At 35.8% G+C, this 25,890-nt stretch overlaps 2 protein-coding genes across 2 annotated transcripts in view; one reads left to right on the top strand and one right to left on the bottom strand.

Annotated features, from left to right (window-relative positions):
- Positions 1-2,673: 2,673 nt before the first annotated feature.
- LOC127853959 (uncharacterized) lies at positions 2,674-11,623 on the bottom strand. The gene is made up of 7 exons (XM_052388828.1): positions 11,602-11,623; positions 8,912-8,988; positions 8,121-8,586; positions 7,150-7,214; positions 6,434-6,551; positions 5,849-6,122; positions 2,674-4,631 (listed from the first exon to the last, which is right to left on the bottom strand). Exons 1-7 carry the CDS (start codon positions 11,615-11,617, stop codon positions 4,550-4,552), a joined length of 1,098 nt encoding a protein of 365 aa, XP_052244788.1. The 5' UTR covers positions 11,618-11,623; the 3' UTR covers positions 2,674-4,549.
- Positions 11,624-11,672: 49 nt separating this feature from the next.
- Positions 11,673-25,890, top strand: part of LOC127852623 (midasin-like) — a 93,595-nt gene continuing 79,377 nt past the window's right edge. The window contains exons 1-9 of the mRNA XM_052386575.1: positions 11,673-11,823; positions 15,005-15,222; positions 17,885-17,981; positions 18,126-18,253; positions 19,152-19,259; positions 20,728-20,905; positions 21,922-22,125; positions 22,450-22,685; positions 24,150-24,264. Of these exons, the coding sequence (XP_052242535.1) occupies positions 11,719-11,823; positions 15,005-15,222; positions 17,885-17,981; positions 18,126-18,253; positions 19,152-19,259; positions 20,728-20,905; positions 21,922-22,125; positions 22,450-22,685; positions 24,150-24,264 (1,389 nt within the window). The 5' untranslated portion in view covers positions 11,673-11,718. The remainder of the gene's footprint in view (positions 11,824-15,004; positions 15,223-17,884; positions 17,982-18,125; positions 18,254-19,151; positions 19,260-20,727; positions 20,906-21,921; positions 22,126-22,449; positions 22,686-24,149; positions 24,265-25,890) is intronic.

Here is a 25,890-nt window from a genome sequence, read left to right as displayed (position 1 = left end):
CAATGGACACGCGCGATGCAGTATGACGATTAATTTCGAGTACAGCTAGACAGCGCCACAGGTGGTTAGCGTGTGGCTATGATATTAATTAGTGAAAACATCATTTTGAATGATAAATAATCATATTATAACGAAAAATTAAATTTTATGGAAAAAAATCCCTATCAAATATATATATAACAAGGTATGCAACTCAAAATCACCCCAAAACGGGGTGCATCGCTTTGAACAGCCATATCTTCATCAATTGTGCAGCGATTTTCACGATCTTGGTCTTATTCAACGCAGAAATGAATTTTCTTTCTGGAAATGTTATGTTTTGCAATATTTTTACAAATGCTGGGTCAACTTTTAAGAAATAACACGATACACAACTCGTGCATGATCATTGTCAACTGGGCCATGCGAGTTGTTAGTTCTTAAAAGTTGACCCAGCATTTGTAAAAATATTGCAAGACATATATGCGTTGAATAAGACCGAGATCCTGAAAATCGCTGCACAATTGATGAAGATATGGCTGTTCAAAGCGATGCACCCCGTTTTGGGGTGATTTTGAGTTGGATACCTTGTTATATATATATATATTTGATAATGATTTTTTTTTCAGAAAAGTTAATTTTTTCGTTATAATATGATTATTTATCATTTAAAATGATGTTTTCACTAATTAATATCATAGCAACACGCAAACCACCTGTGGACCGCGCTGTATTTGTCTGAAAAACGTGTTCCGAAAAAAACAGTAGCGCTGTGACAAGCTTCTCTCTTGTTGTTGGTGGCAGATGGATAACAGTGCCTCTATGTTCGTTAGTGTCGTATTTGCACATCGCTACAACAGATGCGGCTTTCCTTTGGGGAGATGTTATTGACAATGACATTCGGCAACTCAGGAATCCATAGTTTGACGGGCCTGTCCTGACACATGGTTTCAAAGCTGTCACTTTATGAAACGTTTAACAGACTAGAATGAAATAACAATACAAGAACTTTTATGTCACATATTTTTGGACGAATTCAAAACATCGTAAATTCTCAAAATAAACTGTGACACTGCAGTCCAAAAACAGTTACATCCGAATTTTACTCATCTTAAAAAAAGGTCACAAAATTATTTCAAATGCAAAATAATGTTTACCTTCATGCGTTATTAATAAACATTTAAATAAGCTCTAACGTGATTGTTTCAAACATGTTAAATAGTGTGTGTTTTTTTAACAAGCTTATGTTAATTTAAAAATAAAGTGAAAACTAGTAACCTGAAAATCAATAGGGGTCATCTCACAGTCATGATCAATGTACCTATGAAGTTTCATGATCCTAGCCATAAGCGTTCTTGAGTTATAATCCGGAAATCATTTTACTATTTCGGATCACGGTGACCTTGACCTTTGACCTAGTGACCTGAAAATCAATAGGGGTCATCTGCAAGTCATGATCAATCTACCTATCAAGTTTCATGATCCTAGGAATAAGCGTTCTTGAGTTATCATCCGGAAACCATTTTACTATTTCGGGTCACCGTGACCTTGACCTTTGACCTAGTGACCTGAAAATCAATAGGGGTCATCTGCAAGTCATGATCAATCTACCTATCAAGTTTCATGATCCTAGGAATAAGCGTTCTTGAGTTATCATCCGGAAACCATTTTACTATTTCGGTTCACCGTGACCATGACCTTTGACCTAGTGATCTGAAAATCAATTGGGTCATCTGCTAACCATTATCAATCTACCTATGAAGTTTCATGATCCTAGGCAAAAGCGTTCTTGAGTTATCATCCGGAAACCATTTTACTATTTCGGGTCACTGTGACCTTGACCTTTGACCTAGTGACCTGAAAACCAATAGGGGTCATCTGAGAGTCATGATCAATCTACCTATCAAGTTTCATGATCCTAGGCCTAAGCGTTCTTGAGTTATCATCCGGAAACCATTTTACTATTTGGGGTCACTGTGACCTTGACCTTTGACCTAGTGACCTGAAAATCAATAGAAGTCAACTGCAAGTCATGATCAATCTACCTATCAAGTTTCATGATCCTAGGCCTAAGCGTTCTTGAGTTATCATCCGAAAACCATTTTACTATTTCGGGTCACCGTGACCTTGACCTTAGACCTAGTGACCTCAAAATCAATAGGGGTCATCTGCGAGTCATGATCAATGTAGCTATGAAGTTTCATGATCAAAGCCCCAAGCGTTCTTGAGTTATCATCCGGAAACCACCTGGTGGACCGACCGACAGACCGACCGACATGTGCAAAGCAATATACCCCCTCTTCTTCGAAGGGGGGCATAATAAAATACGATATGCTTTGCTTGAAAAAAAGATCCTCGTACATTTCCCAAGATACAAAACACACAGAAATGATGGTACGTTTTAGTTTATTCACCGTACCCGGGAAACATGTAAGTATATTTAAGAGTACCCAAGGTACATGTAAGTAGTACCCGAGCCGACAATGACCAATCGCGCCATACTTGCAGGTGGTACAGACAAGTAAGAGCGTCATGGACTGATGATTTCAATGCAATTGAAATTATGTAGAACATGATCTCAAATATCAACATATGCAATCTCAAGTTGATATATCTTTATCCATTTATTGGAAATTAAACATTCACTTTTTATTATACATTGAAATAATGTAAATTAAATACATAAATAACAAAAACGTTTTAATTGTTTATTATCCTTGATAAATATATCAGAGTTTTTTACATATAAGTAATAAACACAACATATTACTGACAATATTGTCAGTAACAAACTTGCATTTAGTTTCAGAGTGTTAGGTTGTTAACATTTCCCCTGCCTAATGCAACTTGACCTCTAACTGACAATATTTTAGAATGTACTGACAAGCAAGAATGATTTTCCATTATGTAATAGAAACTAAATATCTTTAAAACAAAATTAAGTAAAACCATCTAATTGTTAATTTGTATTTGTTTGAAGATCAATAATTAAGCAGTATTTGTGTGCAGGTCAACATACCACCTTGTGTACTTCAACTGTAATTACTACAGGCAAGTTTTTAACCATTACGGGACAATAATTTTTAATCAAACACTTTCAGATGGCTGTAAAAAATTGTATAAATACATGTAATACAAATGTTAAAAAAGTAATTTTTGTAAAATAAGAGTTCATTTACGTAATGTTTTGCACGGAACCCAACATTTGAATTGACAACTCATGCTTACAATATTATTATATCAGTTTTTGTGTTCATGATGGCAATTTATTGCAAAACAGTCTAGTAGTTTTGCAACCTAATTACAGTGAACAATAGACATATAATTTATTATATGCTTTCCAGTGGTTTATAGAGAAACATCAGTGAATTATAACTGATAATTTCACTGTTTCAAACAGTGAAAATTATCAGTGAAAATGATCGATAATTTTCCTTGTTTACTGTTAAATGACGTATTGTCTCAGCGAAATTCGTTAGTTAAACTCTTTAACAATGTATATAAACTGTGAAAAAAAGCATAAAGTATAATGAAAATTTGTTGGATTCGGTGGAATATCGATTTTAATAAACCATTTCTCAGAAAGTGTTCTTTTAGGAGTAAAGTTGTTAAAGCGTTGTTTAGTTAATAACAGTTTATATAATACAGATAGGCTGAGCCTTATCATGTAAAATAGTAAGTTTCATAAAAATTACAAATGAAGTTCAGTATACAACCTGCAGTCTATGGCGCATAAAGCATATAAACCTTTCTTTAACCTCATTAGTGTCATAGATGACCAAATTATTTAGACTTATTAATCCCATGTGAGATTGTGCAACCAGTTACATACACAATTTATTATATGGTTAAAGTTTGTTACAACCATAATGTATCATGAGCAGCTGTCACAAGCCATATCATTCTATTGCTGGACTCAGTTGACCAAAACCTAACTGACATTTGAGCCAGCTTAGTAAATACATAAATAACATTCAAGAAGCAATATGATTATCTTACATTTGAAAAAAATTCAAACTTTTTATGAGTTTACAACAAAAACATAGATTAAAATTTGATTATTTCATTTACAGTTATATCTTAACCCTTTCAGTGCTGGAACCGAATTTTGCAGGCCTTTGCAAACAGTTTGGATCATGGCGTCTCATCAGGATCCAAACTGTTTGCTATTCTGATAGTATTCTTTAAAAAAAAAATGAAGAAAATGCTTATTTTAGAAATTCAGCAGACAACATTTTAGCAGACGACAAATTTCCCAGCATGCAAAGGGTTAAACCAAAATATATAAAAAACACTATTAGCTTTAGTTGCTGCTTTGAGTTTTCAGCTCTCTGGCCCTGTTTTGAATGCATGCAAAGTTGCCTCACAGCAATGTAACATATGACACAAAACAAATGCCTGTAGCAGGGAGCGGCTGTGAGTAGGTCTGACATTAGCTGATGTGTCACATGATCTATCACATGATATGTCACATGATCTATCACAGAGAGCAGGATTTACACTTTGTTATATATTGTGACAATCAGCCCTGGAACTGCAGCAAGCCAGCTTGAACCAGTTTGTGGATCTTTCAGCCCTGGAACTGCAGCAAGCCGGCTTGAACCAGTTTGTGGATCTTGGCCCTCATGGATGGATCTGAGGTCTGTAGTATCCTGTGCAGAATATAAAAGAGAGCTTAATGAGCATTGAAAATAAACATATTTCATATAAAAAAGGAATAATTATTAACACTGTTAGTAACTGACGGTGTATGGGATATACACCCTCAGTAATTTAATACCAAAATCGAGCTTCGATCTTGTATGGTATGAAATTACTGCGGGTGTATATTCCATACACTGTTAGTTACTAACCGTGTAACGGATATATCTCAACTGATTGCTCGGGTAGTCTGGACATTACTCGGGGTGTATGGAAAATGCGCCATGGGCACATGACCGCTCTAAGCCAATCGGATTAGGTCATTTGTGTAGGAGGTGAGATAAAGGTTCATATTTTGGTTTGGTTTTGGCGAATTTTAATAAAATTGTTATAGTGAAACACAGCAGCCTATATGATACAATATTTGTCATATATAATATTCATCATATTCATCATACAGAATATAATATTCATCATACTACTAAAAGTAATACCAAACAATATTCATCAGGTCATGACACAAAATACTTAAAAATTGGATTAACATTTGGTTAAACGTTCATAGATGAAAACACAATTCTTTGATGTTCAGACTAAAATTGTAAATAATTTTAATTAAAAAAAAGTGGTTGCTGTTGGAAAAACGTCATATTGTTCTGTGAGATATAATCTTAATAACATAAGAATCCTGTTTTCCCTTAAAAATGATGATTCCCCTGATTTTCAATAATGTTTTCTAACAAATCATTAATGTAAAAGAAAAGTTTTTTCCTCAAAATAAGGGCAAAAGACACCTGCAAGTGTGGATTTTTTTTACATGAAAACGTGATTTACAAATACGAATTTCTAACCTTTTACCTTTCAAATTGACCTTTGACAGACCAGCGTGAGAGTTGAATATGACATGTAAGCCAGAAATAATCATCTTAAGAGAATCTCTCCACGTGTTTTGCAGTCAAGTAGCAGAAATGAACATTATTTGCTATTGAATCATGGTCATGCAAAACATCTCCTGATTATAATTATTTATCTAAAGATATATACAACTGCATTAAGACATTTTAAATTTATATAAAAAAGAACATCTAATACAAAAAGAGGACCCATTAAAACATTTAATGACTACACCAGTAAACAGATGATACCTTATCCTATTCAGGAATAAAATCCGATTTATTTACCATAATACAGAGACGATTAAAAGTTCAAATAACAGAATGTAAGAAACCTTTGGGAATTTGCAGGATTATTTCTCAAGCTCTCAAACAATTGTTGAATCTTTGGTTCCACAAGTATTTCCCGAATTTCCGGGTCAGACAGAATCTCCTGCATTCGAGCCTCATCTTGAGCAGTGGCCTGTCGGGGGTTGGTGCTGCTACGTACGGACAGGTCCGCCCCACCCTGGGGGGTCCTGCTGGATATGGTTGCCTGGGGGTTGGGAACTGGAGGCGGGGCTGAACCTGGGCCACTGGTGCTGTCGGCAAGCTTGTTGAAATGTTCACCTGGAGATAATGAAGTAAAAATAATGAGCCTCATTCTGAGATAACGAGGTTTAATGCATGTGTGTAAAGTGTTGTCCCAGATAAGCCCTCACACGTCTAGACAGGGATATCAGGAACGACAGTACGACACTTTCCAATAATTCTGCAATTTCAATAATGCATGGACCCGTGTATCAGTCACCCCAAATATACTTTTCTTAAACTACTTCCCATGAGGTATACAAAGTAAGAAAACAGGTTTTTTCAACTGTGCCAAACATGCATGAATTTCTCCTCTCATTTCTCTGATATATGATTGTATGCAAGTATACCCATGAGGCCGCAGAAGTCTTGGAAGAATTCCTGCACTTCCTTGTTCTCTCCATACTTCAAGAGGGCCTGTTGGGGATTCTGTTGGAACTCTCCTATGGCTCTGACAAATGTGGGGTCCTGAAACAAAAATGTCATATGTCATCACCATATGGTAATCTGATTGCTATTCTGGTAAAATTGAACTCCCACTTCTATGTTGACAATGAACAAGAAAGCGACTCTTATAAGTCATTATTAAATGCAATCTAAGGAATACATGGTCAAATATAACATGTAACAAGATAGTCAAAAAGAAAGCTAGTCCAAAAGAAAGCTAGATTCTCTGCTGAGTTTATTTTGCCCTTGAAGTGAAGTCTTATTTTGAAACAGCATGATTGACTAATGACTGCTAACATCTTCTCGATCTCCTTCACTTTTCATGAAAATACTTCAATGTTTGTAGGAGATATGAAGTAGATATGAAAAATAATGTAGGCTAAAATTTACGGTAAAACTTATCCCTATTACCACCCTTTTTACAACATAACACACCTGCAGTATGTAATACAATATCACCCTTACCCTTTGGAAACTACAATCTGTGATGCGCCCATTAGTTCATTAACTTCATTTATTATTATACTAGAAAACTACTAGGCTAATAACTCTATGGTTGTATAAATTACTTTTTCAATAACATGTTCTTATACAGGTACACGTTCCTATATAAACTTACCTGTAATCGTTTTGCTAATTTCTCATTTTTTTCTAATTTAGTGAGTAAATCGTCTGTTACCCATTCTGCAATACAATAAAACATTCAGTCTCAGTTAATAACACATACAATACAAAAAAGCATTATTATAACTTTTTTTCATTGTAACACTTCATTTTAAGACTAACTGGACCGTTCCATAAGTAGTAAGATAAGCTAAACTTGTAATACCATGCTATGTGTGCATTTTGAAGTTTATATGGTCCTTTCCAAGTCAAATTATGTGTGGATCCGCAGTGTGCCCCTGTACTCCAACATAATCAACTTACTAGCCTCACGAAAGTTGGGATGAATTTTGAATGATAGCTGCAATTTCCAGCTATTTTGTTGTTATTTAAAGAATGTTCAATTTTGGTGTGGTGATGTGTTGTGGGAGGCAGCCAGAGTACCCAGAGGAAACCCTACCAGTCCAGTATGGTGACCATCAACGAAACAAACATGCTGCCAGGAACAGAAATTGAACAAAGGTTGCCCAGGGGAGAGGTGAGTGTCCCAACCACTGCTCTTGCTGGACAGCCAATGCCATGCCTAACGTTAAAAGCTTGCTTTAAAGCAATCCCATAATAAAAGATAACCTGGAGGTCTTGGGAATGCTCCTCATTAAAGCCAAGGATTATCTTAGCTGGGAAACATCGGCGTAAAACATAAATAACCTTTTATACCTCTATGATATTGTAACGATGTCAAGACAACAGAAAGCTTGTTGAAAAAAAAATATGGAGGAAGAGCATGTAGTACGGTGGTCATATAAAAAGCATTTATAGTGCAATAAACATATTTGAGCCAGCTTTTATTTCCCATTACCGATATATTATTAATGTATGTAGGATTGAAACACTTTAAAGTTGCAATCATAAGAAACTTTCTGTCATAAATACATTAATCATTAAAAATATTTAAAGGAGTACAAATAATTGTGCTGCTACACATACCTTTATTTTGCATTAATTTTTCATTAGTTTTAGCCATGGCTTCTTGCACTTCAGAAAACCGGTAGCCAGATTTTTGAGAATCAGTCTTTTTCACAAATGGAATATCCTCAGATGTTTTAACATCACTCGATGCTGTTGCAGTCTTTGTTTGCTGTGCAGCAGCATCTGGCTTTTTGACAGCTGCTTTTTCTGGAGCCCCACCAAACAGAAAGCCTTTCTTCAATCCACCAAATGTTGAGCTTGCAGTGGCCGATGATGAAGCAGATGCTGATGGTGATGATGCTGATGATATATTTGTAGGAGTGGATTTTAAAGAAGTGTTTGGTTTAGAGTCTTTTGTGTCTGGCTGAGGTATTTTTACAGATGCAGCATCTTTCTGATGTTCTGCTTTAACATTTTGTTTAGCCTGTTCGCTACCATTTGGTACTTTTGTATCTCCATGCCCATTTTGAAGAGGTCTGCTAAGCTGGAAACAGTCAATGAACATAAACAAATAGATTATAATTATCCTTTCCCTTTTTGTACCATAAGTTAAATATTTTACTTGTATGTGTACAGTGGGGAGTTAACTGTGACAAAAACATGTTCATCCAAATTCAAAACCAAGCAATTTGTACATGTCAAATGGTTCATTTTGTGGTTAAAATAACTACTTGTATACAACAAAATGGGCCATACAAAAGATAAATAAACTAAAGGATTCCTGTTTGTTTTTTTGTTTTTTTTTTCCTTAACAGAACAGTTCACTCAAACACACTTTCATTTGGTCTATTAAGAAAAGCTGTCTATACCTGCTGTCCTTTCTTTAGCTCTCTGAGAGCATCCACTTGTTGGATTAGCTCCGACATATCCTCCAGAGGAGGCACATCTGAAATATAGCAACAGAAATTTAAGGGCTTTTTTTAAATCTATAGCTGTAGCAAAATAAAGTGTACATTATTTGAAATACATTTCTTAAAATCATGTTTTGGACCAAAATGAAACAAAAACTACCAATGTTGTTTGTTTAGCAGTTGCATCACATTTTTCACATGCACATACATGCCATAATTTTTCAGACCAATTCCGGGACATTGAGTTAAATTGCCGGGACTTTGCCGATTTTCCGGGACATGTATAAAATGTAGCGATATTTATAGACATATGCATTTTTGGTACGTTTTTTTTGTTTCGCATCGTTAATTGCAAAAGTTCGAAAGCCTATCCGAAATACACTTGATATATTAACGTCAAATTAAACATTACTACTTCCGTTACTAGATACAAGCCACGTGTTTTCAGTGTAAGCGTTCTAAACATAGATGGTGACGTCACTGCGTTTTTGTTTTTATTAAGACGGTGTGTAACGCGTAGTTGTTGATACGCCTTTATTCATTTATAACATTTATATAATAAATTGAACGCGATTCAAATTCACTTATTATTTTTAACGTTATGTTTACTGGGGGTTTAGAACAAGACAATAATAAACCTAGTGAGGATGACGTTTTTATATGCTTACTGTTTAACTCAACTTCTTTGTCGGTTAAACATGCGAACATAAACTGCTTTTAATTTTTACTCAGCGATGTTGGACTTCAGATGTGTGAACAACTATCCTTTGCCCTTACGCAGCGGGAAATAATGACGTAGTAGATTAAAGTCAATTTACAACCACATTAAACAATGCCGCCTTTTCGGTTTGACCGCGAACGTGAGACAATCAATATGATAACAGGACCCCTGTTAATTGATCGATTTTGACACGTAGCGTAGTCTGCCTATTCAGGTAGGCATTGTCATGGAGACGCTGCAGATATACTCAGATTCGAGGTGCAGTTAAGCCTAAGATAAGGTACATGTATATATGGATTTTGTAAATTCCGGGACATTTGACAGATTTCCGGGACAGCGGGACAAGTTCTTCATTTCCGGGACTGTCCCGGACAATCCGGGACGTATGGCATGTATGCATGCATTTTCTCCATATATTTAGAATATAGCACCCATTCCTTCCTTTTGCTACATATTAAAAAGTAGTAGGCTGAAAGTGCTGTTGTCAATATACCAAACAAAAAAGCTGGTAACAGAAGATGTGAAAGTTGTAGCAAAAGCTTTGCTATTAAAAGGAGTGACTAAATGACACAAATGTTTATTTGTGTCTTGGATCTTAATATTTGAAATCACATGCTGTGTAACTTGTGAGGCAAAGTTGCAGTAAATACATGATTTGACAATGGAGAACATAAAAATGTAATCACCCAGATTGGTATGTATAAATATCAAACGTTCAACAGCGTTATGTTTGTGAGGTAACTGCATTGCAAGCACAGTATTATAAAAATCCCCATAATTCTTAAAGGCTGCGTTGATATATGTTTAAAGTGTGCTTGGGCGATGGTTTTTAACCAAAGTTTTTGGTAAAAATAGCCCCCAATCAGTATGTTGTATGCATTGTTTCATTTTTTAGGGCATTATATATAACAATAAAAGTGCACAACACACTGAAACAGCGCAACACATTATTTTCTAAAATTGTCTAGGGAGAGCATGTGCTATGAGGTTGTCACAGTACAGCATTATTATCTTGCAGATTTTGCTTTGAATACAACAGCAACATAAGTATTGAGAGACACTTCTCAGTTATAATAATACCCTTTGATTGCCCCCTGTGACACGAACAGATCTGCATTTAAAACATTTGGTGTTAAAATAATTTCATAACATATATTCTATACATTTTAAAACTGAAACTATAGTTTTAACATACACATAATTAACTAGTAAATATTAATGGTCAAATTAACAAAATAAGTTCAGTTGCTTTAATGCCAAGTTATCTAAATATTAAACTATTAACAGGTAAGTCAAGTAAGAAATATTTTATTTACTGCTATCTTGTTACAGCCCTTTGAAGACAAAAAATAGGGGAAACAATTCTTTTATAACACATGCATTTTACAATATATTAGGGGCAGGTTTACAAGAAAGGAAGCTTTTTTCGAATGAAGATGATAAGCTATGTAGGATGGATATAAGCAGGGGCCTTCTTTCAAAGATTTTCAGCATGGTTCAAGGGTTGTCTTCTAAGCCTAAGGCTAAAAAGTTTGTTCAAATCTATCTGTGCCAAACGCACACACACATAATAAAAATATAATGAAAATGTCTACACACAAATTAATTTTAATATCAGGATTAAACGGATTTTTGTAAATGTAAAATAGTACAAGTGATTAAAGTATACCATCAGATGATATTTTTGCATTCTTAATGTATTGATCATGTTGAAACTCATTGAATTTTGACACAACAAAATGAACAATAAGTATACGGTTGATCTTTAATATGAGGCACATACACCAACTTAAGACCAACTTTGCATAAAATTTGCATAAAAACGCATGTCATATTTTAAATTTACTTCAACACTTTGTTTTTGAGTGTGTTTATAATTCAATATAATCAAAATATCGAGAAAATAAATAACAGCGTCATTGACAACCTTCGTCAGAAGCCATTTTGGAAATTATGCGGTGCGGTGAGAAAAAATATGTGTTGTAATAAATACAATGACAAATTGACAACAAACACACGTGCAGAATTAATTTAGTTAAAATTAATGGAGAAACACAACTTTTGTTACAATGTATACAGTTGCATTGACGTTCTGTGCAAGAATGACGCCAGGGCATCAAAAGATTTGTCTCGATTTCTTAGTAAACAGGTATAACCAGTCAAACGAAACCAGTTTCTCTAAACACTGTTCAGTAAATTAAATAATCACTTGAAATGACGAAACTACTATAGTACTAAGTCAAAGTTTTCGTTGATATTTTCATTGTCAAAAAATGAACATAACATATAAATAATTTTTTTGTGTAAACAAGTATCAGGCAAAACATTTCACTCAAGTTATCGTTACTAAATGGGCTGGCTAAATCAATTTATGGAGTGTTGCAAACACATATCTGGTGACTTAAAAAAACACTGGCATCAAAATTCATACATTTGATTTGCTAAAAGATTTACTATCAGTATTTTAATAATCAGTTTTCCTGTGTTTCTAATTCATTTAATTTAGTTTGTGTTGATCAGTGTTTTTTTGCTTTTATTTGTTACAGCCTGTGCCATTTGAATCATAGGGACCGTTAAGTAAAAATATTCTATTATACTACATATATATACAAGGGATACAACTGTGGAAATTCCTGCACACAACCATGGTGTAAACAATAGCGAAAAATTTGCTTCCAAACGCAATAAATACACCAATTAAACTGTATTACAACAGCCAAGACATTTATCTTTCAGAAAATAATACACTTGGCAATAAAGTACAAGCTTTTCATTGAACTAAGAGAGAAAGTTTCATTCAAAATGCTCAAAAATCCTTACTTGGACACGGGTGTGCACAGCTGAAAACTGATAATTCTAGAAGTAATTTTCGTATTCCTTTGTTATAAAGCTCTTTTGCTGGTACATATTCCTTGGATAGTTTTTTTCATAGTAAAATAGAACATAATTACTATTTAGTGAGCATATTTTGCTAGAAATTCGTATCAATCTGCTTCAATTTCACAATGACAATGTTTTACTTTCATTTTGGATAGTTCACGTGTATTTCTAACATGCGATTTGATTGGTTGAGATTCCACTGCAGTAATAAATCCAGCCATTCACGTTCCACGTAACATTACCTGACAAATTGCATACAAATCCTTGAAGATAGTAGAAATGTAAACAAATTTAATATTTACAGTGTTTTACATATATGCAGTTACATGCAATTATGGAAGGTGTCTACTTTGATTAATAAAGTGTCTATGGATAATAAAACAAGGTAAAATTTGCTCAACTTCTCTGTAATTATTAAATTATGAAACAAAATGTGTCAAAGTGGGTGTGCACACCTGTGTCGCATTTCGAAAATTTAACCGTTTTTCATGAAACTTTCGTTTCAACACAACTATGAACACTTTTACTGCTATAAACATAGTTATTATCTGATAGATAAATGTATGAGCTGTTGTTATACAGTTTTTTTGGTGTAATTATTGCTTTTGGAAGCGATTTTTTTGCTATTGTTCAGACCATGATGTTGTGCAGGAAATTTGACAGTTGTATCCCTTGTATATATGTATATAGTATAATAGAGTATTTTTACCTAACAATCCCTGTGATTTGAATTGGGAAAATTAGCGCGATAAACCGTGAAATTGGAAATTAGCGCAATAAACCATGAACTTGGGAAAAATTAAGCATCATAAATATGATTATAAGTAACAGAATTTATATTGTTTTTAAGTGCATGTTCAGGGGGTTTTCTAGCCATTTTGGGAAAATAGTGTTTTTCCCAGGAGGGAAAAGGGGCATGGCGCATTACTTTGAAAAAGTGCATTTTAACGCGCAGTTTAATTTAAAAAAGGGCAAAAATGTTCCGTGAATAAGTGGTTTTGACAGAAACATATACACATAAAAATATAAACAAGCACATTCAATGGTAATTGTTGTATTTAACTTACTTTAATTAATATTAATACATTTACCTTGCTATGTCTCCATTTAAGTGGCATGCTGTTGCAGTAAACGGTACAGAATGACAAACATAATAAAGCAATATATGCATATGAATCTGATTACACACAGATCCACTGACATATAAATGAAACCATGTTTGACTTATCTCATTTATAACGATAATCTTGTCAGAAGTTTTGCCAGTAAAATGAGTAAACTGAACGCTAAAAATTTGCAAACACTCGTTTCTGTGACATACATCAAATGAATAGATTACTTATAAATATGTTGTTGTTGTGTTTAACGTTTTAATGCATCGTTCGTTATCACATGCATTTCATTAATCCCTTCTAAATGTGTGATCTCCATCGTTAATTCGATCGTTATTTGCCATTTTTGCCGAGAGTCACAATTTATTTGCTGTATTGTCCGCCATCTTGTTAAAATGAAAAGCGACAGGTGCGCATAGCAACGTAAACTCATATAATATGTTCGCCTTTTAATTAGAAAACGTTACAGTAATTCTGTCAATAATTAGTTATCTAAATCTAAAATAAATGTTTTGATATTACTGTATTATGCATGAAATGCACATTTTCTAGGAGGAAAATCTAGGTTTTCAATAGAAGTCTCCGAAGTAACTGTCCACGATTTTATCGTGGACGAGTACACATTACCGACCAATTAGTGTGCTTGGTATAAGCCACTGAAATTATCGATAAATATTGACACAGGGTTATTCACGCATGACTAATTCATAACCAAGCGAATCTTTGCAGCCTTGGGGCCATACTCTGATACTAGTCGGCAAAGTAGTTTGGACAAAGGGCTATTAAGATGTTATCAATAAGGGCGCGGAAAACAGCGGGTGCTCATGTCATGAAAGGGCGGGGCGGCTGCCTTTGAAAAGGGCAGCTTGGCAATAAATGACTTTGAAAGGGGGCAGCGTGGCGCAACAATAAAGGGCATGGCGCAGCGCCACGCTAACAGCCTGGGAAAAACACTAGAACAGGAGACTGGTCAAATTTTTTTGGGGGGGGGGAGTTGGGCTTTTTTTGTGGATATTTTGGTCTGATTTTTGGGGAAAAACGTGGAATTTTGCGATTGGGAAGCAGCCGAAAATCGGCGGTAATTTTGGGCAAAAAAAAATCACTGTCTATATTTTCTTTGAATTGCTAATGCATGAAAGTGTAACTTGTATGTTCAAGATTAATAAACTTGTGATATTTGCTTGCATATCAGCTGGTGATTACACATTTTTTAGGTCTCTTAATAAGTATTGCTCAAGTGTTTAAAATCATTGTTTTCATTGAACTGGCTGTTTTTTATGTGTTCAGTTGATCATTGATTGTGTTAATGCTAATATTTTTTGTTTTTCCATTGTTCAGATATGGGCTCCAGATGATAGGCAACTTGTGTTAGAAACGCTTGCCAATTTATTTATTCAAGTAAAAGTAAGCAGGTTCGGAGAAGTTATCCGACCAATTCTGCTGGACATCACGACAAGATGTGCCACACAAATTGAGAAGTTAGGAACGCCCTTTGAACAGCATGTGTTGTTTTGCCTAGCAATAGCAGACTGCTTGAAGTGGCCAGATATTCAAAAGTAAGTTAAATTTCATAATTTCCTTTTTCATTTCATTTTTATTTAAAGTACAGATATTAAGTATGTATTATGCTTGAACATTTGAATTTTTTTATTGATCAACACTTGAACTTCTTTGGTTATAAGCTTCTACTGTAAGGTTTGAGGCTATTGAGTTATAGAATGAAGGGATTTGTTCACAGATTTTAGCATTAAATTAAAAAAAAATAAAGTCCCTCTTTTAATGATTTAAATTGATGCAAGTGAACATCAGTACTAAAGAGCTCCAGGTAAAAAAAGATGATAGAACTTAAGAAAGACAAATGTGTACAGTAGCCCACCTGTGCTTGAACCACTGACGTTTGAATTAAAGAAGCTAATGCTCAAACCACTGAGCCATCTGAGCTTTTACATTTCATATTGCATTTTATTATTTATATTAGCAATCAGTGCATTGTTACAAAATATAATGAAAACAACAGAAACGCTAAAAATTATTCTATAATTTCAAGTTTGTAAGGCTGTATAATTTTTTATAATGTTATTCATGTTATTTTATTCATGTTATTTCACTCTCAAATGAACGGTTGTTTTTTAATTTTTAACCAGGTTTTCCGAAGGAAAAAACTGGTTATTAGATTGGCGAATGCGGGCGGGCTGGCTGGCTGGCGGGCTGGCGGAATAAGCTTGTCCGGGCCATAACTATGTCGTTCATTGTCAGATTTTAAAATCATTTGGCACATTTGTTCACCATCATTGGACGGTGTGTCGCGCGAAATAATTACGTTGATATCTCCAAGGTCAAGGTCACACTTTGAGTTCAAAGGTCAAAAATGGCAATAAATGAGCTTGTCCGAGCCATAACTATGTCGTTCATCGTCAGATTTTAAAATCATTTGGCACATTTGTTCACCATCATTGGACGGTGTGTCGCGCGAAATAATTACGTCGATATCTCCAAGGTCAAGGTCACACTTTGAGTTCAAAGGTCAAAAATGGCCATAAATGAGCTTGTCCTAGCCAAAACTATGTCATTCATTGTGAGATTTTAAAATCATTTGGCACATTTGTTCACCATCATGGGACGGTGTGTCCCACGAAAGAATCACGTCAATATCTCCAATGTCAAGGTCGCCACGACTAAAAATAGATTTTAAAAAAAAAAAAACTTACAAAGGGGGTTAATTTTTTTTGGTCATTTCAAAAGTTCAGTTTGAGTTTTCTCCCTTTATCAGATTTTTTTTTCACAATGAAAACCTGGTTTTGTGACAATTTTGTCCCTTGTTTAATCTTTGACAAAATCTTGAAAAATTGTCATTTCAACAGTCTGTGAACAAGTCTCATTAACCCAATATATTTATTTATCATACCACCGCATTGATATCTGCCTGAGCTTATGTGACGGTGTGATGTCCGTCGTCCATATGTGCGTGCGTCCGTGCGTGTGTCCGTCAACAATTTGTTTGTGTAGACACTAGAGGTCACAGTTTTCATCCAATATTTATGAAATTTGGTCAGAATGTTTATCTTGATGAAATCTGGGTTGGGATTGTATTTGGGTCATCTGGGGTCAAAAACTAGGTCACTAGGTCAAAAACTAGGTCAAATAATAAAAAAACCTTGTGTAGACAATAGAGGTCGCAGTTTTCATCCAATCTTTATGAAATTTGGTCAGAATGTTCATTTTGATAAAATCTGGGTTGGGATTGTATTTGGGTCATCTGGGGTCAAAAACTAGGTCACTAGGTCAAACACTAGGTCAAATAATAGAAAAACCTTGTGTAGACAGTAGAGGTCACAGTTTTCATCCAATCTTTATGAAATTTGGCCAGAATGTTCATCTTGATGAAATCTGGGTTGGGATTGTATTTGGGTCATCTGGGGTCAAAAACTAGGTCACAAGGTCAAATAATAGAAAAACCTTGTGAAGACAATAGAGGTCACAGTTTTCATCCAATCTTTATAAAATTTGATCAGAATTTTTATCTTGACGAAATATGGGTTGGGATTGTATTTGGGTCACTTGGGGTAAACAACTAGGTCAATGGGTCAAATAATAGAAAAACCTTGTGTAGACAATAGAGGTCACAGTTTTCACCCAATCTTTATGAAATTTGGTCAAAATGTTTATCTTGATGAAATCTGGGTTGGGATCGTATTTAGTTTGTCAGGTGAGCGGTTTAGGGTCATCATGTCCCGCTTGTTTTATATCATGGTCAACAGGAAGTTCTTATATCAGTCATGTGGTCATATTACTCCGAATCAACTATAAAGAAATCATTTTTAGTAAAATTGAATCAGATTCGACAAAACAAACAATTTGATACCTACATGTAATATATTTTAGATACAAAATGCAACACAAACAGCAAAAACATTTGTTTACAAATATTAAGCGCGTGTGCACATGACGTCATTATTAACACGTCAAACGACAAAAGTCATAATCTTTCTCGCTAAAACTGCAGCTTTTTAGCGATTTTTTCATTATTTCTTTAAAATAGGGGACGTAGAGGTATGATTAACATAAAAACAGGTTACTGCCTGATCATTTTGTAATATATCAGGCTCGGCACGAATTAAATAAAGGCTTGGCAAGCCTCGCCGTTATATTATTCTAAGCCTTGCCAGATATATTACAAAAAGGTCAGGCAGTAACCTGTTATTCTCTATTACGTTACAGATTTACTCTTGGCTATATACAAGGAAAGACCAGCTTTTTGTCTGTTGGAGAGCGCACCTCAAAAGAACCAAAGAAGAAAAAGCTAAGAAAATGCCAGGTATATTTAATACTGGTATTTTAAATTTACATAATTGTAAAACGTGGTATCTGTTGTTGTAATTTGTTGTTTTCATTATTTTTGTTTCTTTCCTTATCAAATGAATTTTAACATGTAAATCCTCATCCAAAACATATTTTTCAGAGCCAAAACAAATCGAAGTGCAGAGCTGCATGGTTGTTTGTGAAGTACTTAGGGGAAAGTGTGGAGGAGTTCCTTCCCCTGATTGATATATTGCCATTTGTACAGTGTGAACATCTGGAGACAAAATGGTAAGAGGTTTCAATTTTGTGTGTGAAAACGTTCCTTCACTTGTACAGTCTAAATCATTATCGATCAATAACTCGTCACCAAATTGACCGATTGGCTTGATACTTGTATGTGCATTTGCCTTTGACAGTAGATGACCCCTATTGAAATTGGGGTCACTAGTTCAAGGCCCTGTTTTGGGGGGCATATGTGTCAGACCGCGGAACTCTTGTTATAAATATGCAACACTGAAGAGGATTTGCTAAATTGTGAAACTTCCTTGAGGATTAGTAATTGACCATTACTACAATATCTTGTTTGACATGCAAGTAATGCCCGTGATTCAACCCTTTAACACTCAGATACGCACTATGAGGCGTTTTCAGTCCTTTAGAAAATCAAATGAAATTTCAGACTTTTCTTACTAGATTGAAGTAATACAGCCTTCATTTCAAACCCTTAGATACTGACAGCAGAGAGCATAAAACCTGAATAGACTGGGAGCTACTCGCAGGCTTTTCAGGTTTTATGCTAATTGCATGTAGCCAATTTCACTTTGCTTCTAAGTGGGAAAGGGTTAACAATAACTGATACGGATGTTTGCAGGTACGCCTGGAAAGGGTTAAGAATAACTGATACGGTTGTTTGCAGGTATGCCTGGAAAGGGTTAAGAATTACTGATACGGTTGTTTGCAGGTATGCCTGGAAAGGGTTAAGAATAACTGATACTGTTGTTTGCAGGTATGCCTGGAAAGGGTTAAGAATAACTGATACGGTTGTTTGCAGGTATGCCTGGAAAGGGTTAACAATAACTGATATGGTTGTTTGCAGGTATGCCTGGAAAGGGTTAACAATAACTGATATGGTTGTTTGCAGGTATGCCTGGAAAGGGTTAACAATAACTGATACGGTTGTTTGCAGGTATGCCTGCCATGCTGTCATGACACGACAGAGGATGTCTGCTGCCCAGAGGATGGCCTATATGGAGCTACATTTCACAGATAAGGAGACCAGGGAGCTGAGATTGAGGTGAAGTGTCTTGTCAAGAAACAGCATTTCAGCCTTGCTTTTAGAAGGGTTTAAAGCATGTGTGTGAAGTGTCGTCCCAGATCTAGGATGATATTTTGCGCTTAGATTGTATTCCTGTTTAGAAGTGACCTAATTTAAACGAAAAGTTTCATAAAAGTGTTGTCCCTTTTGGCTTATCTGGGAAGACACTTTACACAAATGCATTGAATCCTGTTTTCCCAGACCAAAGCTCAATTGTTTAATATTATGCTTGCAGGGCTTCCCCTGGCTCAAAAATTTCTTTAGCCAAATTCATCTTGCTATGGCAAAATTCTTTTATTTTTGGCTATTGTTAAGTTTTTATGAAGAAAAAGTTTTAGCCAAATAGAATTTTCTTTTGCCAAATAGGTCAATTTGTAGCCATTGGCTAATTTGGCAATGGCAAAGTAAGCCCTGGCTTGTCATATTCAACATGTCACTAGCAACATTATTTAAAATGGCCGATAGCTCGCCAACATTAATCTGGTCTCTATTGGCGTAAAGTACACAATTGGATTTTCTCTTTATTCAAAGTCAGCTTTGTTCATGCACATGTTTTACAAGGTTACTGATTACAAGCTATTAATTTTTTGTGTAACTTAACTGAATTCAAGTACAAAAACGAATAATCATAAAAAAAATGTAATATGAGCGGCGTCATTAAAATGGTCTTATGTCATATGCTGCCAGCTTCAGACCAGCTTGTACAGTTGCGCACTCAGGCCAGGAGCTACCAAGTCTGCTTCTGCTATAAAATAACGCAAGGTTTTGCAATTTATTAGCCAACAGTGTAGCTCCTAACCAGTCGTTTTGATTACGCTTACTCGTCATGAGCTACGCTGGCCACATATTGCATAAGATCCTTTCTGACAAGACGCAGCTCATATGTTAATGCGTGACGGTCTGTGACGGGTTTATGTCAGCCCTTTATACTAGTAAAAATTGTGTGCTTGTAGGTGAAACTGTAATCTTTCATGGCATCACACAATGAAATTAAAATTTATGTTAGAGCTTTGTACATAAAATCGATATAAAAATATATAGCTTGCATGTTGTTGTAAATACTTGTCCATTAATCTGCGTCATTGAATTTAATAATCATCATGTCAACAAATCAAATGTTCAGAGTTGTTTATTGTTGTATCTGCCTAACTGAAATGCTATGACACTTGACCAAACTGTGAGGCATTACAAATTGTAAAGCTCAACCTTAGTCTTAATTCAAAGCATGTAACCTATCGAAATCAAGCTGAATTGTTACACACATTCTGATTGGTCAATAATTAGAGATAAGACTTAATGTGAACTATCCTAGTTGTATGGGATAGTCGCTAACATTAAAAAAAAAAAGAATGATATACCTTGATGGTACACATTAATGTGGCACTCATGTGTAAATTATAATTATTGCATCTTCCTTATAACAACAAAATGTCTCATACCATTCCAGCCTGGGAGAAGATATGATTGACCATTCCCAGGAATCCAAGCATGCCACATTTGTACCAGAACACACCAATGAGCTGTCACACACACGCCACATGATCTTGGGGTCTGATTTCTGTGATAAGGTCACATGTGTAGGTGGGGTACTGCTGTCAAGGATACCGGTCTCTCAATCAGATATGGTTAGTACAGGGCTCTGGGGTGCATGGCTAAGTTCTTTGTGTAAATACCCTTAGATTTAATCAGTTCAGATATAATTTTTTATTGATAAAAAAGTTTGTGTTGTATTAAATTTGCAGTAGAATTGTTTTTTAGATAGGGCATAAGGACATAAATTCCTTTTTTGTTTTTGCAGTATAAAGTTTGCAAGTTTTGTCATTTTTATGTCAAGCTACATTTTTATATTCCAATATAACACCATACATTGTTGGAAATATAAGGCAATTACCTGTTGAAAATACAGCATCTTAAACAATTATATGTGTTGAACCTTACAATGTTTACCTTTGAAATAAGAAGACGGGATTATTGGCATGAAAACTACCATTTGATCATGAACAATAAGCCAAAAGATGTGTGGCAAGGACCCATAATGGGATATTTTAAATAAACAAATCCAACTTTCCTTTGTTTTGGGATATTTTTTTTGGACAGCAATATTTTTCCTGTATTGGGAAAGTGCTTTTAAGCGTTACTTGATATGAAAGGTAAAATCACATTTTTTTAAATTGCTTTCTTTATGTATCTTTAAGTTTTACAAAATATTACTTTACTGTATATTTAACTTTTTTGCATCATGCACTTATTATTAAACTGGTAGCATGAAAACCTTGCTGTAATGACAGCTAGATTGTACATATGTTACATTGAAATTACCATTGTTTTAACATGATTTCAAAAGACATCCTAATCTATTAGTCTTCTTCTATTGTCAGAGACTAGATCTGCTGGTTGTTAGTATTGCATGTGCGTAAAGTGTCGTCCTAGATTAGCTTGTGCAGTCAGCACAGGCTTATTAGGGACAACACTTACCTTGTTATGGAAATTTTTTGTTTAAAAGAAGTTTCTTTATAGCAGAAGTCAAGTTTTGGCAGAAAGTGTTGCACCTGATCTGCACGGGCTGTTTTGGGACGACACCTTACGCACATACATTAAGCCCTATTTTCTCAGAGCAGGGCTCATTTATTTTCAACAACAGAAACTGGACCTACTACCAGTGCCATCCAATGAGACCAACTTACACAGCATAGCGATGGCCGTGTCCTCGGGCTCACCAGTGCTACTGCAGGGGGTGGTCGGGTCAGGGAAGACAACTCTTGTAGAGCACCTGGGCAAACTGACTGGCAGAGTTTCCCCCCCTGCCTTAATGAAGATCCAACTTGGGGACCAGATGGACAGCAAGGTACAGACGTTTTACGCACTTAGCTACTTTTGTTGAATGTCAGCGGCTGTTTTTATTAAAAGTAGAAGGAGAAAACCTAGTTTCTGTGTTTCTGTTTAGCGTGGAGATGTGGATAAATAGATTTTTTCTGCCAAAATACTTTACCTTTTAAACCTTTTACGTAGAATCTCTGTAAAGTTTAGATTTTTTCCTTAAAAAAATCAATTAAAATTACAGTCTCAACTAAAAAAGCGTTTCATGAAGAAAATGTTAAATTCTTGGAAGATTGATCCTTTCGAAAAACATACTCTTTGGGTGTAATTATCACTTGCTTAACTTTTGAAGGCTCTACTGGGCACATACCGTTGCACAGAAGTACCCGGTGAGTTCATATGGCAACCGGGAGTGCTTACGCAGGCAGTAACTAATGGTTACTGGGTGCTAATGGAGGACATAGACTATGCCCCCATGGAGGTTGTCTCGGTCCTAATGCCCCTGCTGGAGACTCGTACCCTTTCCATACCCGGGCATGGGGACTGCATACGCGCTGCACCTGGATTTCACCTGTTTGCTACTCAGAGGTGAAATTCATAAAATTTGTAAAATTTGCAATAAGGCTGTTAATCAGGCTAGTTAGTTAAATAGGTAGAGCCCTGAAGGACAAATCCAAAGATTGTTGGTTCAATGGAAGTTGGCAAATTCTGAGATGGTGCAGTCAAATACTCTGGTCCAGTTTGTCAAAAAGCCTGTTTGGGCATGTATGACATAATTAATTCTAGTATAACACAAAAAGGTCAACAATCGATGTGTTTGTGAAACACTATGTTCCCATATATTGATGCCCCCCTTCGAAGAAGAGGGGCTATATTGTTTTGCTCATGTCGGTTGGTCGGTCCGTCCGTCGGTCCGTCCACCAAATGGTTTCCGGATGATAACTCAAGAACACTTAGGCCTAGGATCATGAAACTTCATAGGTACATTGATCATGACTGGCAGATGATCCCTATTGATTTTCAGGACACTAGGTCAAAGGTCAAGGTCAAAGTGACTCGAAATAGTAAAATGGTTTCCGGATGATAACTCAAGAGTGCTTAGGCCTAGGATCATGAAACTTCATAGGTACATTGATCATGACTGGCAGATGACCCCTATTGATTTTCAGGTCACTAGGTCAAAGGTCAAGGTCACAGTGACTCGAAATAGTAAAATGGTTTCCGGATGATAACTCAAGAATACTTATGCCTAGGATCATGAAACTTCATATGTAGATTGATAATGACTGGCAGATGACCCCTATTGATTTTCAGGTCACTAGGTCAAAGGTCAAGGTCACAGTGACTCGAAATAGTAAAATGGTTTCTGGATGATAATTCAAGAATGCTTATGCTTAGGATCATGAAACTTAATAGGTACATTGATCATGACTGGCAGATGACCCCTATTGATTTTCAGGTCACTAAGTCAAAGGTCAAGGTCACAGTGACAAAAAACGTATTCACACAATGGCTGCCACTACAACTGACAGCCCATATGGGGGGCATGCATGTTTTGCAAACAGCCCTTGTTGACCTTTGACCTTGAAGGATGACCTTGAACTTGTCCTTTCGCCACTCAAATGTGCAGCTCCATGAGATACACATGCGTGCTAAATACTAAGTATATGTTCAATATTGCAAAAGTGTACAGTAAATGAGCGATTTTGACCCATATATTTGACCTTTGACCTTGAAGGATGACCTTGACCTTTCACCACTCAAAATGTGCAGCTCCATGAGATACACATGCGTGCCAAATATGAAGTTAATATCTTCAATATTGCAAAAGTTATGGCAAAATGTTAAAGTTGGAGCAAACAAAGCAACAAACAATCAGACAGGGCAAAAAAAATATGTCCCCCACTATAGTGGTTGGGGACATAAAAAAAACTGTCTTCATAAATGGAATACATGACTATAGAATTGCTATATTGGTTCTGTTTTCTGATTTTCAAGTATCAGAAAGTGAAGGAAACTTACAACTGTCAGACTGTGTTCCTCCTATTGCAGACTGGTCGGTGGCAGTTCCGGGTGGCAGAAACAGCAGACGGGAACCAGTCAGCTTCTAGACAAGCTGTGGACCAGCGTTCTGGTGGAGCCACTTTCTCGCTCAGAACTCAAACTTGTGAGTGACAGAAGAGCGTTTTACACTTGAATCAGTTTCTCATGGTATTTACATCAAAGATGTGGATTTTGTTGATTATCTTTTGCCATCTCCACGGAAGTGCCTGTCAAAGCCATGTTCTATGATTGTTAAGTCCTTGGATATTCAGAGTTATGGCCCTTTAATATTTAAAAATGTCAGTTTCATTTCTTTAGTTTCTGCTGGTTTATGTAGTCCAACAGTTTTATCACATTTTTGTCACATAGAGTTAAATTTTAAGAGGCTTAATTGTTAAGAAAAAAAAACACCTTGTATTTTTCATTTGCAAAACATATTGTGCATATTACTTGATCAATACACTATATATTGTGGGAGAATTGGCTGTCAGAATTGCATTTTCATACTTGTTAGATTAGCATCTGATGAAATTATAGGAAACATTTAATTATCTTTAAATGATGTGTAGATATTTATTTTTCATTATACTGATAATGATAAACTAAAAACACAGGCTATCACCATCCACATTTTACTGTTTTATTCTCAGTGGTTTTGTTGGTTGAATTTCCATGCTGACTTTAATGCAGAACCAACAGAATACATGATTAATAATTCCTTGAGAGAGACATTTATTATACCCCACCAAACGAAGTTTAGGGGGGTATAGAGGAGTGAACTTGTCTGTCGGTCGGTCGGTCTGTCTGTCCGTCTGTATTAAGTGTCCGCTCTCTAATTCAAGTAGTTTTCATCCAATCTCACCAAACTTGGTCAGAAGATGTATCTAGATGATCTTAAGGCCAAGTTCGAACATGGGCCTTGTCGGGTCAAAAACTAGGTCACAGGGTCACTTAGTGCGTTTTAAACATTCAGCATGTTGTCCGCTCTCTAATTCAAGTAGTTGTATCTAGATGATGTCTAGGTCATGTTTGAATATGGGTCATGCCGGTCAAAAACTAGGTCACGGGGTATCTTTGTGTGTTTTAAACCTCACCATGTCGTCCGCTCTCTAATTCAAGTAGTTTTCATCCAATCCTCACAAAACTTGGTCACAAGTTTTATCTAAATGATCTCTAGGACAAGTTTGAACATGGGCCATTCCGAGCCTAAAACTAGGTCACAGGGTCACTGAGTGCGTTTTTAGCTCACCTGATTGCTCAGGTGAGCTTTTGTGACCAGTCTTTGTCCGTCTTCCGTCCGTCTGTCGTCCACATTTGGTTTGTAAACACTCTAGAGGCCACATTTCATATCTGATCTTCATGAAACTTCGTCAGAAGATTTGTGCCAATGATACCTCGATCAAATTCGAAACTTGGTCATGCTGGGTCAAAAACTAGGTCACTAGGTCAAAAAAAACAAAAAAAACCCTTGTAAACACTGTAGAAGTCACATTTCATGCCCAATCTTCATGTAACTTTGTCAAAATGTTTGCCTTAATGATATGTTGGTCGAGTTCAAAAGTGGTTACGGTCTGTTGAAAAACATGGCCGCCAGTGGGCAGGGCAGTTTTCCTTATTTGGCTATAGTACCTTGTAAAAAAAAAACACTCTAGAAGTCACAATTTTTGCCCAATCATCATGAAAGTTGGTCAAAACATTGGTTTTATTGATATCTCGGACGAGTTAGAAAATGGTCCAGATCGGTGAAAAA

This window comes from Dreissena polymorpha, chromosome 12 (genome assembly GCF_020536995.1).
Source record: "Dreissena polymorpha isolate Duluth1 chromosome 12, UMN_Dpol_1.0, whole genome shotgun sequence".
NCBI lineage: Eukaryota > Metazoa > Mollusca > Bivalvia > Myida > Dreissenidae > Dreissena > Dreissena polymorpha.
Note: the sequence above shows the minus strand (reverse complement) of the source record. Positions and strands in the feature narration are given on the sequence as shown.

Coding starts and splice junctions, on each gene's coding strand:
- LOC127853959 (XM_052388828.1), bottom strand. Junction 7,215..8,120: donor AAAATTAATGCAAAATAAAG/GTATGTGTAGCA, acceptor ATTGTATTGCAG/AATGGGTAACAGACGATTTA. Junction 4,632..5,848: donor AATCCTGCAAATTCCCAAAG/GTTTCTTACATT, acceptor TATTCTGCACAG/GATACTACAGACCTCAGATC.